The 20,302-nt window shown below is 41.5% G+C and overlaps 1 protein-coding gene across 2 annotated transcripts in view; it reads left to right on the top strand.

The window, feature by feature from the left end:
* Positions 1-20,302, top strand: part of LMTK2 (lemur tyrosine kinase 2) — a 115,520-nt gene that overhangs the window by 75,823 nt on the left and 19,395 nt on the right. For both annotated transcript variants that reach the window (XM_036897061.2, XM_036897060.2), the window contains exons 7-9: positions 5,331-5,458; positions 16,679-16,763; positions 18,056-18,177. In XM_036897061.2, coding sequence (XP_036752956.2) covers positions 5,331-5,458; positions 16,679-16,763; positions 18,056-18,177 — 335 coding nt within the window. The remainder of the gene's footprint in view (positions 1-5,330; positions 5,459-16,678; positions 16,764-18,055; positions 18,178-20,302) is intronic.

The raw sequence follows: 20,302 nt of genomic DNA, 5'->3' as shown, positions 1-20,302 counted from the left end.
TATATATGTTTTTGGGAGGAGATTTCTGCTGTCCTACTCACGCTGCCATCTTGGCTCCTCTCCTATCTTGCATTTTTTAATGAAAGAAAATGAAAACTCTTGTGAATGAGTTTGGAAGCTGGACTGCAGCCGCTGATTTGTAATGCTGATGATCATCATCTCTGAAGGGCGAGTTTGCTGCAGGGTGTTGTAACTTGTTAACACTGGCAGTACACAGCGCACGCTCCTGAGTGTGGAGGCCAGAAGATGGTTTGGGTTAAGGACCACTCACTCAACAACAGCATATGGAGCACCGGTTAAGTACAAAGAGCTGTGCTCAAGGGGGACACAGGTGAGTCCCCTGGTCCCTCCCTTTCCTGCCTGTAAAGCCAGGCGGGCTGCCTTCAGCTGCTATTACTTATGTATCACCTTGGGAAGTGATCTCCCCTCTTTAAGCCTCAGTTTAGACATCTGTAAAATGAGGACAGTACTGCCTTCCTTGTAGACTACACTGGCCATTAACAAAGGGGTTAATGTAAATTGCTGAGCACATAATATGCACTCAGGAAATAGTTATTCTTATTCACTTTTAGTTACTTAAATGATCATAATTACTAGGTAAAGGTTTGAATAGGGAGTATGGAATTGTAGCAGTTTTAACTGGGATCAGGGGTTTTATCTGAGTGTGGAAGAGTGGTTGGCTTGATCTCATGCAGGAACATCGTCAGCCGGGTGGGGAAGCTCGGCAGTGTGTGCACCAGGGGAGCAACAGGTGGTGCTCGGGGGCGAGGAGCTTGGGTGGAGTGCATATTAGGAGGAGCAAGTTGGCATCTCCTTGGGAAAGACCGTTGGAAGGGTGAAATGCAGACAGACAGTATGGAGACCAGACTGCCAACTCAGGGATGAAGAGGAGAGCATAGGTTAAACTGCTGTGTCATCATTGTTCTGAAGAGTCAGCAGTTTGTTTCACTCTGTGAACCTGACTGTGATGGAGATGACTCTTCCTTTGCAAGGGAGTGTCCTTGATGTCATGTACAGGTTTCCTTTGTGATGGTCAGCCACCTAAGCAGCAAGTGAATTCCTGACAGGAGTCAGTAGCCAAGGGAGAGCAGGAAGGGGGACATGTGGTGGTCTTCTGTGCAGCCTCTTCCTCAGGGATTTGCTGTCTCTGGTCTCCGGGGGAAATGATGGCACTTTGAATCCTGGGCTCAGCACTGAAGGACTGTTGACCGCTGCATGAAGGGGAATAAGGCCCAGGCCTTGTGCTGGGCGCTTGGAAATGGCCACTCGTTAAATGAGTCTTCCTGAGAGCCTGTGAGATGAGTGGCAGTGGCTTCAGTTTACAGATACGAAAACAGGCTGAGACAGGTGAAGAGGCTCATTGAAGAATCAAACCCACATCTGTCTGGCGTCAGGACTGGGCTCTCTGGTCTTCCTTTCTTGTCCAGGAAACGATGCCGGAGGCCACACGATTACTGTTGGCAAAGCGGGGCTTTAACGGTGCTTTGTACTGGGTGGTTAATACTTGCACGTACTTCTTTCACCAGTGGGAAGCCTCCATTTTAGAATTGGCCTTCTGTACGGAAAATGACTGTGAACAGACATGTCTCATTTCTCTGTGTGTTCATTAGGTAAGCTCATGCATAGGGTCCCTGCATGTCTAGGTGAGTGATATGTCTGCCTCTGAGGAGCTGTGCAGAAAAGAGGACACGGAATTACAGTGGAACAGAGGTGTGTGTGGACAGTATCCCCAAGGCAGGGCCAGCAGAGGGGACGCTTGTGCTGAACGACAACACTGCCTGGTCAGGCCTGACGTGGGCAGCTGAGGGGGACAGGATGGCTGTCACTCGGCTGTGCTGGTGAGACGCCCACCCAGTGGCTGTGCATTTGGAGAGGTGGCCAGTGGGGGCAGTGGTTCGCCAGAGAGTGGGAGCCAGGAGGAGGGCCAGGCAGAACAGAGCAGGCTTCTGAGGAGTTTTCTGTGAAGGAAAGAGGGAAATGGGGAAGGGTGTGGAGGCCACTTGTTAGGTTCCTTGTGGTGTTTACCTGAGTTCGCTGGAGCAAAGGTGAGCCATCCCTGCTGACAGAAGATAAGGTAGAGGGTGTGGCCCAGGGCTGGGAGCTGGTGGCCTGCAGAGGCCTGGCCGGTAGGAAAGGGCGGGATCCAAGGCCATGTGGCTGGACGGGAGACCCAGGGCCTTCAGCTTAATGTGGTGCTTTACTTCCTCAGCTGGTGCTGGGTATGTGGCTGTTGATGCCATTCATTCATCCTCTGATTCAAATTTTTGTTTAAAAATCATAAATTTTGTCCCAGAATCATTCTATTAAACATAAATGACTGATTTTTCAGTCATAAAACTACTCACTTTTTTTATGTTGTATTGAAATTAATTCATTGTTCTCAGTATCCTGCAGAAAGCTGGATAAAACCCTTGTGGCCATGTATGTTGGGATTTAAGAGGTTACTAGTGAGGAACCCCTGGGAAGGTCTCCAGCAACTCATTCCGAGCCCTGCACTGTTGTCTGAATTCTTAGTATAGCACTCTGCTGCCATCTAGTGCCACAAATTTTCCTTTTGCGTTTTTTGGGGGGATTTGGGGAAGAATCTGAGAAATTTTAAAAACTTGGATAAAGAGAACTTTATTTAAATTCATAATACATTATTATTCTTAGTGTTTTTTTCTTTAAATAATGGACCAAAGTACAATCCCTGTCTACTCTCTAAGCACCATTAAGACATAAAGTAAACCAGATGCCTAAATACAGCTTTGTCTGTCTTGGATAGAATGAATCAGTTTTTAAGTGCTTACTTAATAAAAGCATTTTTTTTGTAATTAAGATTTTGTTCTGATTTTTCTTTTAAACCATAGTACAGTAGCACTCTCAGGGTCTTTCTAGAACATAGAAATAATCCTGGACCCTAGGCAATCCATCACAGGTCTGTCCACGAGAACCAGTGGTGAGGCTCCTCGGTAATTATCAATGTTAACTCCTAGCCTCAGGGTAGAGATATGTTTGCCTGGATTATGCTAAGTTTCTCTTCCCCAAAGGGTGCGGGGGTGGCTTTTAGTTTTTGCCAAGCTAGAATCACTAGGAGTGTCCGCGTTCTTAAACAAAATCCTCTTCTGTTTATTACATTTTGTCTCTAGTGAAATTTGCGAAGTGCAGTCTTGTGGAGAGAAGATATTTTAAAAACAGTGAGTGGTAGTGAATACACTTTAGATAACCTTGAAAAAAATAAGGCTACCCACTCTGCCATTCCTGCCTTCAAGGCCAGAGTCACTTAGGAAGTGTTCATTGTCTGTCACCAGCTTCTGTTTGTTTTGGGAACTGGCCAGACACAGCGCAGCATAATCCTACTTTTGTTTGAGGGTAATTTTTCCTTTACATGGATATTGCAGGAAAGAGAATGGACAAATGCATATACATTGCCATTTCATTGGTAGTGTAAATAAGTTATTTATTTTATATTTAGTTCCCCTATGGGCTACCTCATGAAAATCCTTTAGCCTGCAGGCTGGAGCTTTTTGCTGGAGTTTTTCTTGGTTGATTTATTTGTCATCCAGGTCTATCTTTATTCCTACCCTTGCCGTGCTGGATAGAGCCTAACATGGGTGAAAGGTGGGGTTGCAGCAGGGAGCGGCATGTATTTTTAAAAGGAAAAAAAGGCATCTGTTTCTCCTCTGGAGCAGCTTGTAATTCCAGTGGGAACAAAAGGAGAAAGCCCTATGTTTGGAAAGAAATCAGAAGACAGTGATGTGTAGGTGGGCATACTGAGGGGACAGAACTGCTTCCCGGCAGATCAGGTGCATTAAGCTTGGGAGAAGCCTACAAATCCTTGTGGTTGGCTTTAAATTATCTTACATCCATTCTTATAAAATAAATTGATTTAATCTGCACATTAATTTCATGTACTCACTAAACAGAATTTTCTTGACAAGGTGATAAGCTAAAAAGTAGACGTGCAGCCCCACCAATTATTAGCTCTTTGGCTTCGGGCACATCCCTTAACCTTCCAGAACTTCAGTTCTGTGTCTGAAATATGTTTCAGACTGTAAGAGTATTAGAGTTAATAGGTGTACAAACTTCTAACATGGTGCTTGGCACACTGCTCAGAAGTTCAGATGGTAATGATTCATTATCCACAGTCATTCATTCATATGAAGATCTTTGAAACAAATTTAGGTTCTTGGAGTGGACCTAGAAGTTACATTAGAATGTACTTAGTATTAAAAGTGGGCACATGTTTGTAAAGGAATATTGTGTTTTAAGGTTTTATTCTGGAAGGAATTTGATAAATTTGCTATTTGCAGTAGCAGAAGAAATGTATTAGAGTCCTTAGTTTGTCAAGGAAAATTTCCTTCCTCAGGAATCTTTTCTTGACTAGAAGATATAAAGAAAATTAAAAGCTTTTGGCTTGCTTTCTAAATTTTATTAACAGATTATATAAAGCTTTAATTTAGAATTAAGTCATGTCAATAAATAAATAATCATGGTAAGGAGAACATGGAAGATTTTATTTCCTTAAAAGTTTATTCCCCAAAACAGATGAATTATAAACCTCCCAAAACATAATACAGTCCTAAATTAAAGTCATGAGAGGAAGCCGGGGTGCTGTCGGGGAGGGGCAGGAGGAGCCAGAGAGCCCAGCACTGAGGTATGGCTGGGTGTCAGTGTGAACAGGCTCATCTTGCTGCCCACACTGCCAGTCTTTGGCTGGGCTTATCAATTTAAGGGATTTTTCTGGAGGGACTGGAATGTTCTTTCTCACTGTGGCCTCCCTGGGGAAGCTGGCAGAGACCTGAAGCAGTTGTTACCAGCACTTGAACATTCTTTTGCCTCCTTTGCCACCCATTTCTCTTGGAGTCTCTCTCCATTGCTAGAGTGCTTTGGCAATTGTCTTCCTGATGTCATGTTCTCCAATCCTGTCTCCTAGATTCCTTAAAGGCAGTGTGAGTGGCACCATCTCTTCTACTCGTATTTATCATCTCAGTCACCTGAAAATTTCTGTATTTCACCTAGCTTGTATTGTGCATCATTGAAAAATTACCTTGTTTTCTACTGTTTTGTTTATCATGTTTATATAACAAAGATAAACTAATGTTTAATTTAGTTAGAATGCTCCTAAGGGATAGTAGTGTTTTCTGTACCTTTGAAGTATTTGGATGGAATTACTTTTCGTAATTTGAAAGCTGTTATTTGAAAGCTGTTCAGTCTGAGACTCTTTATTAAGCTCAAATCTAAGTAGTTTCTAATACGTCTTAACAGTTAACGTCAACTAAGGCACATGTTCAGTTGTCAGTTTGTTCGCCTAGTCCACTTGAGAAACTGAGCTGGATGAATTTTTGCAGGGCGACCTAAAAGCTTACCTGCGCAGTGAGCCCACGCGGGGGGATTCGCAGACGATGCTGCTGCAGCGGATGGCGTGTGAGATCACCGCAGGGCTGGCCGCCATGCACAAGTTGCACTTCCTGCACAGGTGGGTCCGCCGCAGGCTGTCAGAGCACGGTCAGAGCGCTTCCCAGGCGCCAAGGGTGGGGGTCGAGAGTTAGGGAGGGCAGGTCGTAGAGAGCGCTCGCGGTTAAAAAGTAGAAACTGTCCTGAACTTCCCCGTGTCAGAATGAAGCTGACCTTAAACCCAGACCAGGGAACAGAATGTCTTCATACAGCCTAAGGGCTAGAAATTATTTCCAGAATTTCAAAGAATGTAAAAAATTTGCAAGTTGTTTAGAGTTAGAGCCAACAGTCCCAGTCTACCTCCTGACATTTCCGCTTGCGTCCTTTTCATGTCCACTTTCGGTTCTGGTTCTGATTGGGGGGTTCCCAGCGTGTCCCACCTCCCATTCCTGGGAGAGGAAGAGATACTGCGATGGGCCAACAGTATCTTTTTGTGTGGGGTCAGAGCATTGGCTTCTGGCCAGGCGGCAGGTGGTCAGGGCTTGTGTGCGGGCAGTGCCACACATCTGGGTCTGAGCCTTTCTGGTCCTATCTGAATAGCCTCCGTTCTCTGGAGTACACATTTTGTTCAGATCATTGATGTGATTTCCACAATTAAAACAACAAAGAGCTTTGAGTCCTATCTAAGATGATGGTTCTGTGAACCAAAAGGAGATTTCTGTTTTTTCTCCTCTACCCTTTTGAGCTCTGATTTATGTTTAAAATTTTTTCTCAGGTCTCCAGGGAAACGGGCAGGGTCTCTTTAGTTGACTTTACTTAAATCATTTTAACTCTTAGTACTCCACATACCTGAGAAGGATCAGCTGTGTGGATTGACTTGAAGGGATGTCTGTACATGTTTGCGTGTTTTAAAAAGCAGGTTTCACAGGAATATATTTATTGTATGACATCATTTTTTAAAAATAAGAAAACACCTGCTTGTATTTATAGAGGTGTATGTGTGTAAGCAGACTTGGAAAAGTATCTGTCAGATTCTCAGTGTTACTTCAGGGTGGGGAAGAAGGAAAATTATATTGACATTTTTCTTATCCATCTATATATCTTGTTTGGCTTCTATAGTGAGCAAACCATTCTGATAAAGTGCTTTATAAAAGGTCCAAAAGATCATGGGTTTCTTCCAGCTGAAGGCAGAATCCCTTAAAAAAACTTCAAAATATAAAAATATGTGTTTGTCAGATAAACCTCATATTTCATATTTCTAATCTCTTATAACAGGTTAATACCCAGCATATTTGTGTTGTTAATCTTTTGCAAAACATAGTAGATTATCATCCAATACCTGGTTTAGGAATTCTTAAGATTTTGGAGCATGGAGCATTTGAAAGGAGCGTCAATGTCAGAATCAGCAACATAAAGTTATCAGAGATAGCTAGAAATTAAAAAGATGTAAAGCCCAAGTAAGTTTCTTCTACTGTTTTACAAAAATTGGCAGTGATGTCAGAGTAAATGTTATTTTCCAGTGGGTTTTTGCAGGTTAAAGTTTTACTTAATTTAGAATCTTGTGAACCTTAGAGCAAATAAAGATGATAAATTAAGTCATATGGCTTGGATTTTATTCAGGTACAAACACCCAAGGTAAAGAAAATTCTTTAAACCATTGGCACTGTCTTACTTTGTTTTAAAAAGCAGCCATATTATATATAAAATTTACATTTGGGGCATCCATTTGTGCTTTTTCTTTTTTGATGGTGACATACCATACAGCATATTTTAAGTTGGAATTGAGAATATTTATTGGCTGACTTAAAGTCAGACTGTGTGTGTTGGTTGAAAATAGGAGAGCCCACATGTCCGACTGAAAGCTACTGGCTATGCTTGGAAACCGATCTAACAAAGCACCCTCAGTTAAACTTATTTTTACGTACTATTTAAGAGGAATGTGCCTGGGTCCTAGGTAGCCTGCATTTCTCAAGTTGTACATGTGACATTCATGAAGGCCATGTAAACAGCAGAAGCTGCCAGTGTGTTATGTTCCATGCCATTCTGCCCTGCTGGCCAACGGCCTGGAACTTCCTGTCCTCTGCCTGTCAGCCTTCCCGAGCAGCTCCAGGGAGATGCCACCAGGTCACGGTACTGAGCTAAGTGTAGAGAGGTTCCAGTGCGCAGCATGGGCCTTGCTGTGGCTCATGAGGCCAAAGACCTATGTGACAGGGGCCTTGAGAAGTGCCCGGGTGACAGCTGTGCATGACAGGGCCTCTTTAGGATTTGCATAGTTTTTAAATGCAGGTTTCTTTCTGCTGACGAACACTGAGGTAATTGAGTTCTCCAACTTTCAGTGTGGGCTCCTGTGTTACAGGAGTGTGATAAATACACACTAGTGTTAGGTGCCTCTTTACATTAATTTTTTCTTAAATTGTACTACTGGTGTTAGCAGTGGTAAAGCTAAGAAGGTCTGGTTACTGATTGGTTTGTGCTGCACCTCTAGTGTGAGTGTTTCTTCTAGTCAGTGAATTATTAGGGGATTTCGTTAATGTGTGTGTGTGTGTAAAATCTTCAGATTACATTTTTAAAAATTCCTTTTAATGGTTTCTATTTTAAAGATTAGTCTTTAAGGAAAAAATGTTACATATGGCTGTAAATATGATTGCTTTAATTATTTTGATTGATAATTTTAAATCAAAGCCACAGATAGCATCTGGCCTGTAGTGAGTGGTACTAAATGGAAGAAAGACACTACCACTCTATCATCATTTTGCTTTCAGGATGAGAACCTAAAGATTTTCCTTAAACATGCTTTGGAATCAGACTTGAGTAAAGTCTGCAGCCTCTCGATAAGTGTACGCGAAATGAAGGCCTGAGCGGTTGTCAGCAGTTCCTTGCCTGGCTTAGCCTCATGTTCCTCACTTGTAGGATCTTAATAATAGTGCTGAATTCTTAAGATCCAGGTGTGGAGTCAGTGAAATCCCAAAGCTCGTATTACAGGGTCTGGTCTGGGAAAAGCAGGGGAGGTAGAAGAAGCAGGAAAAATGATTATGATAAATGCGGCTGGGCTGTGTCTTATTTTTTAGAGGTTTTAGTTTTCTTGCTTTCTTGGGGTTGTTTTGATATTAAGTTAAAGACAGTGGAAATTAATTGATTTAGATATTCATTGACTTTCTGCAGTTTGCAAAGAGCAGTGCTAGATGGGGTGAGGGATATAGAAATGTATTTAAAGTCAAAACAAAATCCTTGATTCTTGCTCAGTGATACTCTAGCAGAAGAGTTAAATTGTACATTCATGTTAGACAGAGTGATCTCTGTGTTCCAAGCATATGCAGAATGTTCTCTGAATAGTGATTGCCATGAGGCAACTGCATTTTACAGAGGAGGATCCTGATGGTCAGAGTGGTAAGCCACTGATGTGATGAGCTGTTTGAAGGCAGGCCATGTGACTCTTGAGCCTGTGCTCTTACGTCTGTTGGTTCTACTGCATAGTAGTGCTGTCATTTGAGATATAGACACCATGTGTGGTCCTTGTACAGGTTCTTTATTTTTGTCTTGAGGGGACTTGAGGTAGCATTTTAGTTATCCTTGAAGAATGGGCGTAAGTTGGAGAGTGGAGATAAGGAAATTGCTAGAGAAGGGAATATCAAAGAATATATTGTTAGGTAGGAGAAAGAGAAGGAAAGGGAGTTTAGAGAAATAGCAAATAGTCTAGTTGAACCAGAAGAGAAGTTGCATGAAGAAAAGTAGTGGGAGGTAAGAATAGAGAGGTAGCCTGAGGCCAAATTATATGCCCTGAGTGCTAGGATAAGTCTTTAGACTTTATTTTGTAGGCCGTGGAGTGACATAATCAGAACTCCCTGTGTGCACGCGTGTGTACACAACTCACGTGTGTGTGTGTGTGTGTGCACTTAATCACTGTTGCAGTATAGTTTAGGGTGGTTTGGAAAGGAGACACTACTGAACAGGAAAACTAAATAGGAATTTTTATAGGGTGACTGTAAATGCTTTTTATTTCCCCTTCTACATGGAGAATCTGTTGATGGCAGTGACTAGATTGTCTTTACCTTTGTATATCTCATAATGTATTTCACACAGATGTGAGGAAAGCCAACAGAGAAAAGGAGTCAGTTAATTGTAGTTTAAATCCAAGAAGAAATGAGACTTCAGTGGATTGGGTAGCTAAACTGGAAAGTGATGGAAGAGCTTTCAAAAGGCTCCAGGTCTGGAGGGTTTCATGGTTGGCTTCTATCCAGCCTTTAAAGAACAGATGACACCAATGTGTTTAAACTATTCCACACCACAAAGAAGACTGAAATTTCTACAACTCATTCTATGAATCCAACATAATTAATAGCAAAAGACAGAATATGAAAAATTATCGATAATTCTCGTTGATGAATATAGACTCAAATATTAGCAAACTACATCCAACAATATGTGAAAAAAACAGGTAAAACTTCTAGGAGTATAAGGATAGGTTTATATCATAAAATGTATCTGCATAATTTATCATATTACAACAAAATAAAAGAGGAAAAAAACATTGTCGATAGATTACTGAAACATCATTTAGTATAATGCAGCCATTCCATGTTTAAATCTGTGATAGGAAACAACAAAGATATGATAAATAAGAAAACTCAGTAACAACTAGACTCTAAGTGGCTAAATAATAAAGACTTCTAAATTAAAATCAGAAACCAAGCAGAGATGCCCACAACGTCCATTATTGGTCAACATTTTTTGGAGGCTCTTGTGAATTCAAATACAGACTATAAGATTGTTTAAAAAATCATAGTTAAAATTTATTGAATGTTTTCTGTGTGCCAGGTATTGTTTCTGAGTGCTTGATGAATATTAACTTATTTACCTTTGCAGCAGCTCTGAGAGGTAGGAGCCCTTCTTTTCCACACATTACAGATGGGGAAACACATGCATAGAGAAACATACGACTTGCTCAGGCTTGTGCAGCTGGAGGGTGGCAGGGCTGGGATTCAAAACCAGAGCCCACACTCTCAGCCAGGAAGGTACACTGAAAAATCCCTGGGAAGAAGAGAATGTCATCTCTTTACTGGTGACATGTCTATCGAGAAAAAAATCAAGGTACTTACAGTTTCTTTAAAAACTATAACTAAAACAGAAGTTACTGTGGCTCCCTGACAGATAAATATACTGAAGTCAATAGTTCTTCCCTGTACTAGGTATAAGTACCTAGAAACGAAGGTGAAAAAAAATCCCATTCTCAACAACACCGCAGTTATATAAATTACTTGGGAATAAATTATTGACAAAGGACTGTATGAAGAATGCTATAAAATCTATTACAGAGGGACATAAAATATGTGAACAAATGGAAAGACGTACCTACCCATTTTATGATGGAAAGACAACAAAAAATGCCAATTAACTCAAAATTTATAAAGAAACTTCATATAATTCCAACTAGAATCGTCAAAGGATTGGGGGGCGGCGTAGTGGTGGATAAAAGTATCTTTAGCTTCATATGGAAAAATAAATGTCTAGAAGAGCTTTTAAAGTATGAACAAAAAGTGAATTGTTAGGGCAGAAAGGGAAGCTTGCTTTACGAGACACCAGAACACACAATAAGCCACTGTAATAAAAACCAATATGGTTTTGGCAGAGAAACAGATGAATGGACAATAGACAGTAGACAGAATGTGGAGAAAGTTAATATATGCCAAAAGTGGCATTTCATATCAGTGGAGAAAAGATGGCTTATTTGTTAAATGCTGGTATAATTAGTTATCTCAGTGGGAAGGAACTGGCTTCTCCATCATCCAATGAATATAAATGAAGATACAGAAATAAATGTGTTATTGGCAAAATTCTAGATGGTATGTATTACTCAGGGATGAGTGAGGTGGTGTTAATGAAGATAGGAAACCCAGGGGTTCTAAAGTAAAAGGTGGATATGGCTATTATATAAAAATTAAATACTCTGTATAGCAACAGATACCATAAAGTCAATAGACAGCAGAGTTGGGAAGATACATCTGCAAATGTAAGCAGCAGCTGAAGGGCTAATACTTACAATAAGCAAAAGGGTTCTTATAAATTGACAAAGAAACGATGACCCAGTAGAAAAATGGGCAGAGAAACAAACAGGCCAACAAATGTGAAAAGATGTCCCAAGTTCAGGAGCAGATTGGAGCCTGCAGATCAAACTGACAAGCTCCAAAGGCAGAGTGCTACGCTTTTTGCCGGTGGAGGTTCGGAGGGAAGTTTTTGTCTGGATGGCACATACATCACATACTGCATGTAAAACATACTTTGAAAGCCATCGGGCAAAACGTACGTTTCCACGGGAAATAGCACAAGGATTGAAGACTGTGTGTCAGAACTGTCCATTGCAGCTTCGTTGGAGGTGGTGAAAAGAAGTGAGCATTCACCAGGGGAGCCGGAGTACATTCCTGCATATCTGCACCATGGAATATCACACAGCTGCTGTGAAGAAAGATTTAGGACTCTCTGCTAGTTGACTTGGAGGAATTTCCACATCATGATGTTGAAAGAAAGCTGCAGAGAAGTAGGCATATCACATTTTTGTAAGGCAAATGCTCCTGTTCCCCTTACTTGTGTATTTGTGTGTGTGCTATGTATGTAAGTATGGAAAAAATGTAGTAAGATTATATCTACCAGTTTGCTAAAACACGTTACCTGGAATGAGTGGAGGGGTAGGAAGAAGATAGTTCCTTTAAAAAAAAAAAAAAGGCTGTATTTAGGAAGACTCAGAAAAAGCCTAGTATTCATATAACCCAATTCATGCAAAATGTGTGTATGTGTGCCTGAGAGGATCAGGAAGGACAAAGCCCAGGGCTTGGTGGGGCCGCCTGTGTTGTATTGTCAGGGAAGAGAAGCATGTGCAAAGCAGAGAAGAAAAGGACAGGCCATGTCTCCAGATGGCAGGCCACTTGGTCTTAGGACTATAGCCCTCACTTTAAAATCATTTGCTGTTCGTAAAGTATTAAATGTTCCATTTTTTTGGTGACTTTAGGCCCACAGGAAAATTAATGGTCTGGAATGGCCGTCTTTCATCCTGATCTGATGTGGCTTTCTTGTTAAGACCTGGATTCTGGTTGGGGGTGGGGGTGTCTGATAGGTGGCACTTGCCCCACGCCAGGCATGTGTTTTCACTTGCCCAGCAAGTGATTGTGGTGCATGCCAGGTATGAGACCCACCACTGAAAGTGTGTGGTTTTATCCTGAAGGGCAGTGGATTGGCAGCTCAGTGCTGTCCTGGTTTCAGACATCTTTAAGTTGGGCCTAGAGTAGAGTCAACGGAGCCTTTAGGTCGGAGGAGCTGCCTTCTTAAGGACTGCCAGGGGTGTCAGCCAAATACCAGGATGTTGAGGGAAGTCTTCCCATGCTGACTAGTCAAAAGGATGATGTCTGTCTTGCTCTGTGGGACTCCTGGAGTGTCCCATCAGCTCTAGGCCCCATGTTCCTTCCAGGCCACATATGTACCTGTGCAGCTTGGTGCTTAGTAGTCAGCTATGAACAAGACTCGGGCACTCATGCAGATTTCTGGGGCACTTTCTATGAGCTTACGCACTCCTCTTCTGTACTCTGCCCTGCAACGCAGTCTCTTTGGCAGCCTCCGAGTCTGCTCCATTTCCACCTCCCAAGGAGCTGTTACTCTCTGGATTCCATATCTTTTGCAATGGTTTTTATATTTTGCCCTGTTTTATAACTGCTTGTATTGGAAAGAGAAGCCAGAACCAGAAGCTGAGACCATATATAGGCCCAGCTGTCCACCTCAGTATCAGCTCTGGCCCAGCCCTGGAGAAAACTCAAAACAGAAAGCTTTATCCCCATTTTGTCACCAGGCCTCACAACCTGGGCCAGGAGTGGTGGGCCACATTCCAGCTAGTGGCATTTTCCTCAGGGTCTACACAGAATTTCACAGTGGAAATGTTTTCTGTACCCCCAGAGCCTGGCAGGTGCCAGACATTCAGTAAGTGCTCAGTAAAAACTGTGTTGTGAGCTAACAAGGAATGACCCAGTAAGCAGGTGCACAGGCTGTCAGAATGCCCAGGCTCCTCTTTGTGCCGTATCAGAATCCTCTCGCTTTAATCTGCTGCGTGTACCTCTTTGAACCACATCCCATCTTTTGAGTGATAAATAGCAGAGTGTCTTTTTTTTTGTTTAACTTTTGGGATTGCCAAAGGCAGCGTGGTGTGGTGAGCAAAGCCAGACTTCAAGGTTGAAGGTGTGAATTCACCTCTCATCAACTTTACCGTACAAGCCATTTTACTTCATCCCCCTAGCCTGTTTCTTCCATGAACTGGAGGTACTCTTTCCCTGTAGTGCTGGTGTCAAGGTTATATAAGATAATGGATACCCAGCCCTAGAAGAATATTCAGTAACTTTCAGTTACTTAGCTTCCTATCTGTTACTCTTTCATCGGGGATTCAGTTTACTTGGGAAAGCCTAGGCAGGTGACATGAATAGAGGTGTGGGCAATTGTGAAAATGGCTCAGGCCACATTCAGCTGTTGCAATTAGAGCCATCCTTCTGAAGATGGATGAACTTGAGCTCCAGTGTGAGTTGAGAACAAGTCGCATGCTTTCTTATGAATTGGGGTGGGCAGCTCCTTAGAGCTCTTTGGTATGGGGGACTCCCACTTCCTGTGTCCATCAGCTCCACTCAGAGACTGAGTCCCACACAGTCCCTGACGGGCAAGGTGACAGTGGGTGCTGCCAGCCGAGGGGAACAGAGCCAGATCCTTGAGAGAGCCTTTCAAGGCGGGATCATTTGGCAGCCTCCTCACTGGACCTGTTTTTCAACTTGAAGGAAGAATATACTGAGTATGTTTGTATTTCCTGACCAAAACCAGCCATTGACGTCAAGAGCTACCTCTGTTGTTCAGAAATTACACCTCTGTTTTCTTCTGTTCTTTAGCTTTGCACGTTATTAGACTTACAGGGAATATTTTTCACTGATTTTTAATTGAATGATATCACATCTTGAATCTGGATAGCACTTTCATGTTTTGAAAACATTTCATATGTATTTTTATTTTATCCTTGTAAAAACCTTGTGAGTTAGCTCTTAATATGCACATCCCAATTTTTGTGTGTGAGGAAATGGAGGCTCTGATACTCTAAGTACATTTGCCCAAAGTCACATCGTGTTTTAGTGGCACTGTTGCCAGGCCTCCTGACTGTCCGTGCTTTTCCCCTGCGCTATGGCTACTTCCAGGTTTGGGTGGAGGGAGGGAATGGGTTTAAAGGAAGTTCCCCAATCACACCATTGATTTTTTTTCCCCTGCCCGCCGCCTCCGGTTTTTAAGGGATGGAAGCATCTCTCCTTTTCTGAGATGAGATAGGGCTGAGTTGTCCCAGGGTATGAAAATGCCTTTGCAGTGAAAGCCTGTTGCTTACATAACTTTTCATGTTATTTTTATGTAACCTTCACATGTGATTTATCTAAAGACCTAGTGGAGCAGGGTGAGGACGGAGCAGGAGGGAGAAGGCAGCATCCCTGGAGTCAGTGGCTCGAATGGCCAGGGAGGGGGTGCCGAGTGCTCTGATAGTACCCTGGCTGCAGGACCCATGGCCCCATGGGAATGCTGGCACCCAGCTTTCTTCTGGTCTATGGAGGGAGCTGTGGGAAGGTTGAGAAGGATCTCTCTATTGAGACTCCAGAAATTCCTGTTAGTGGTGCCCCGTACAGAAAACCCCTCTGCTGGCAAAAAAGCAGTCCCCTCTCATTGCCGCTGTCATCCCGGTGGGTAAAGCTGCCTGACTCACAGCATTTCGTTTTTCTGCCCACAAATGGCCTGCCCTCCTGCCTGTCCTCCCTTCCAAAAGAAAGGACCAGTTCTGTCCTTAGACTGGAAGTTTGTAGCAGTGGAGTCTGGTGTCTGAGGTTTCTCCCAGGTGCCTCCACAGGCCTGAAGGGGTCTGGTTGAAGGACCATGGAAATCACCAGTTGTAAACAGTACAGAGAGGCATTTGGTAATAACTGACTGGAAATTCAGATCACAGGTGTGTGGAGGACTGACCCCACATGTGGGCCGTGCTCTGGTTAACGTGGTGGTTGATGGTGACAGGATGAAAACACTGCTGAATTGTACCTTGTTAGCATTGTGACCCCAGCAAAGTTACTTTGATTCACTGTGCCACGGTTTCCTTATCTGTAAGTTGGGAACGTAGCAGTATCCACCTCAGAGCTTTGTCGTGAAGATTCACTGAGTCAGCACAGGGAAAGTGCATAGAGATGCGCCTAGCATAAAGTCAAGTGCTCCGTAAATGTCAGCCATTTGTATAACTGAGTTGGTGCTGCGCACCAGCTGTCACCAAGTCACAGCGGTGTTGGCTGTTGTGGGCATCCTCCTTATTGTTCTGTTTCTGACATGGGAGCTTTGGAAATTAAAATCTTTGAAAACACAAATTTAATAATTAGTTGAATAAGTCTGTCTTCTACAATCATATAAAGACAAAACATTTAAAATTTTGTACTATAGAAAGTCATATTTGATCAGTTTTATTTATGATTCAAAACAGTAAGTTAGGTCTCCTTCTGTTTTAATTTAGTGGCTTCTTTTATTCATATGCTAATTGATGATTAAAAAGATTCTGAAGGGCTAAAAGCAAAATCCCCAAAAACTAATGTGTCTCCATGGGAAGTTCCTTTAGAAAAAAATAGTTTTTGTTTTCAAATTGTTTTTGAAAATAAACCTGTTCTTAAATAAAGTATAAAAGTTGATTGTTTTAAGTAAGTCTTAAAAATAAGTCCTTTACCTTCCTTGTGGAAAGATGGAGTTCAGAGGGGGGAACATAATTTGGAAAGGGCCTCCTTGTAATGCTTGCATATCTTTGAAAAAGAAGTTAAAAACAAACATTTTAAATGATGTAGATTATTTGGGTATTTGAAGTTGTAACTTACTAATCTTTGTTTATAATAAATAAACTATTATTAGACCATTACTCAAGTGCTACAAGTTACTGTAAAAAAATAATATTCAGGCAGTTTAGTCAACAGTATTTTAGAATTCTTTCTTGGTCAGTCCTAAAATAGTAGGAAACAAGCCATAAGTTTTGTGTTAATGCTGAACCCTATACAGATATGGTCAGTATTTAACCTTACGATCATTTTCATTATTTAAGTAATGAAGAATATGGTATATAGACCTTTTTCTGTAAAAGAGAATTTTAAAACATTAATTATTAAGTAGGTTGCACGGCACACTGCTCTGATTCCTAGAGAAAGCCTTTCATAGCACTTTTGTGTCGCATTTTCCTGGCTGCAGATTCTCCTTGTTCTCACGTTCATGTTGCTCTTTCTGTTTTCAGTGATTTAGCCCTGCGGAATTGTTTTCTTACCTCGGATTTAAATGTGAAAGTGGGAGATTATGGAATAGGGTTCAGCAGATACAAGGTAAGCCAAGGTTTTAAAGGTTCTGTCCTTAATCTGATTTAATTTCACTGTCATTAGGTAGTAATATCACAAAATGCCACTTGGTGTTTGGAGGAGGGGGTAAACATCTTGGTCATGTTGGGGTCAAAACATAGTTAAACTCCTCTACCGAGAGGAGTTTGTTCTAGTCATTTTAACGGTAGAGTTAGCTTCTGACATATGGTTTGTCTAAACCAATGGCTTTGTGCCTGAGGTTTTGTGACAGCTTTCCAGATGCTTTGCTTAAAAAGACTTTTATGCATTGTAATTGATAATAGTTTGATGGTGCATATGAATTTTAATATGAACACATGGGCAATAATAATTATTGCCACCTGTATCATAAAATATACATGCCATATAAATGTTAATCCATTAGGTATTCAGTAAAGTTTTGGTTCAAATTCAGTAAGCTTGGGATTTAGATTTTTTAACTCTGCAATAATATATCCCCAGGGGAAGTAAGTAGATAATGTTTCCATGTGTGTGGGGCGGGGGGGGGCCCTGAGTAAGGTAGCATGATGTGGGGAGAGAAGGCAGTTATGCTGGCTCCACACTGTCAGGGGGCCTTGGATAAGTCATTGACCCTCATTTTCTAAGCAGCACCAATGAGGAGAATACCTCTCCTGTGTTACGGGGTTCTCATGAGAACCAAAGGGATCATTTTCACAGAACTTGGTAACTGAAAGATATAAGTTGGTTATTTGTCTTCATAGCAGTTGCAGTGTCTTGAGCACTGGTTGTGTACCAAGCACTGTGAAGTAGTTTCTTGTATCATGTCATTTAGTCCTCCCCATAAAGGGAGGTAGATCTTATGTCTTCCTCATTTTACAAATAAGGAGAAAAACTTAGCATTTTTGCTCAGAGTCACTTAGTTGGTAAATGGCTGAGCGTAGACTTAAAACCCAGTCTGTCTGATTCTAAAGTCTGAGCTCTTACTCATTAACTGGCACCACCCCCCTACTTGGGGCATAAGGCCCAGCATATTTTAAAGGATGTTTTCCTCAGGATCTGTGTTCTATGCATCAGACACAGCGTACCTTCCTTTTCCAGGAAGGATGACTGAGTGAGTGTTCATGTCTCAGAGACCAGCTCCAGAGCCCAGGCGGCTTCAGAGAAACCTTTACCTACTTCTGCCCAGGAAATCTCTCTTCTTTCTCTGATATGTCCTTTGGGTAGAGTGTGTGTGTTCTGAGAATAACCAGGAATTAAATTTGAGCTCACTAAAAAAGTACAATAGAATTCAAAATTCTGTATGCTTTCTAACAAAACAGGAGGATTATATTGAAACAGATGATAAAAAAATTTTCCCTCTGCGGTGGACTGCTCCAGAATTAGTAACCAGCTTTCAAGACAGACTACTAACTGCAGATCAAACTAAGTATAGTAATATCTGGTATGTATTAATTTACCATTCTATTAAGCTTTTGTGTGGCAAAGCCCTGACTTCTTTCTCCTTGAGTACTTTCTTCAGAGAATAAGATGTAGGGACACAGAGTGCCCGATGGTGTTGGAAAAGACAATTTATTGACACCATGTAGTTATCACAACTGCAGGGACATAATAAACTTCTCTCCTACCCATTCGACAATAATAAGCTCCATAAAAGCGGGAACCAAGTCTGTTTTCTGTGCCTACCACAGAGCCTGGCATATAAAAGTTATTTAATAAGTATTTTTTGAAGTGAGTGAAAAAAAGGCAGAAGGAGGTTTGGAGCATTATGTAATACTGTGGTTTATAAGAGGTCAGTTTAATGGAGGTTGAAAAGCGTGTCTTAAGTCTTTGACTTACAATTCTGTTACAGCTTTCATCATGTATAACTACATTTTTTGTGGTGGTCCTGCTTTTCCTGTTTTCTTTTTCTCTTTTTGCCTTCTTTTGGGTTAAATTTTTTTAACTCTTTTTTCCTCTTAGTTTGGGAGCTGTGTATGTTATTCCTATGCTTTTATTGGTTACCCAATATTCCTATAATTCCTAGAAATTACAACATTTGTACTTGATTTCCCTTCATCTAATCTTGACCCTCTTTCTGAACAATGATACAAGGGCCTCAGAATACTTTAACACACTTTAACTATGTTTAACTATGTACCACACATAAAATTGTATGTTGTTATTGTTGGGTATTTTAATTTTTTCTTTTAAGCCCACAAGACATTATTATTATTATTTAGCATTAGTGTTTCTTTTACATTTATCAACATAAGCAAATCTCTTTGCTCTTCATTCTTTATTTTTCTTTATCTCAGACCTTCCATCTGGAGTCACTCCCTTTTTATCTGAAGTGTGTCCTTCAGAATTTCCTTCAGAGAGGGTCTGATGGTAACAGACTCTGTTTTTTGTAAGTGTGAACATATCTTAATTTTGTCCTCATTCTTGAAATATAGTTTTACTTGATGCAACTGATTGTCTCTCAGTGTATGGAAAATATTGTTCTTCTGTCTTTGGCTTCCATTGTTGCTAATGAGAAGTCAGCTGTAAGTCTGCCTAAGCTCTTTGAAGGTAATGTGACTTTTTCTCTCTGGCTGCTTTTAACTCTTCTCTTTGTCTTTTGTTTTTTTATAATTTCAGTATGGTGTGTATAGATGTGGATTTCTTAGGTGGTTCTGCTTGGGATTGATTTGGCTTATCAGATCTATAGGTCATTGTTCTCAGCCCTTATCCTTCAGATACTGCCTTTGCCCCATTTTCTCTCAATTTCGAAGTCTGATTACACATGTGTTATGCCTTCTTGCTCTGTCTTCTTTCTCTTAATCTCTCTTTTATATATTCCATCCCTTTGACTCTGAGCCACACTCTAGGTAATTTTTCAGACCTATGCTCTAACCACTAATTTTCTCTTGCAGAAATTCTCTCTTCAGCTGTGTCTATTCTGTTAAATCTTTCTATTAAGTTGTATAGTTCAGTTACTAACTTTTCAGTATTAGGAGGTCTATTTGATTTTTTAAAATTTGCCCAGGATTTTTAATTATTGGGCTATGCTCTGCATCAGATAATTCCAGTATCTGAAGTCTGTGGATTTGACCTTGTTGGTTCTTAATTGTCACTTGTTTCCTTGGGGGCGTGTTTATGGTAAGGATCTTGGAAACCTGGAATAAAGGAATATTCCTCCAGAGAGGATCTGCATGTGCTTTGGTGGCATACCTGGGTACCTGCTATGTAAAGGAACTATAACTATGGTAGTTTAGGGCTTATTCAGCTTGAGATGTTTTTGACAACTCAGGTGGTGTGAATTTGGACTGCAAGTCCAAGTAAGGGCCAGCTCTGTGGTTATGATTTCACAGAGATGACCCCCACACTAACACTTACAAGTGCACACTCACTCACAGCGCTTCACTGCCAGGGCAGCTTGTCTTTCAGGCTCTTGAAGGGAGGGCCGAGGCGGGTTTATTCCCACTGTGAGGAGGTCTCCCTGTGAGACCCCCTTACCTAGGGCTTTGGCCTGTCCTCCACCACCACCACCACCACCCACACTGAGCCTTGTAAACTGAACACACAGATGCCCAAGTTCTGTGCTTCCT

The sequence above is a fragment of the Manis pentadactyla genome, chromosome 10 (genome assembly GCF_030020395.1).
Source record: "Manis pentadactyla isolate mManPen7 chromosome 10, mManPen7.hap1, whole genome shotgun sequence".
Taxonomy (NCBI): Eukaryota; Metazoa; Chordata; class Mammalia; order Pholidota; family Manidae; genus Manis; species Manis pentadactyla.
The sequence above is the reverse complement of the archived record's forward strand: the minus strand, read 5'-3'. Positions and strand labels throughout refer to the sequence as shown.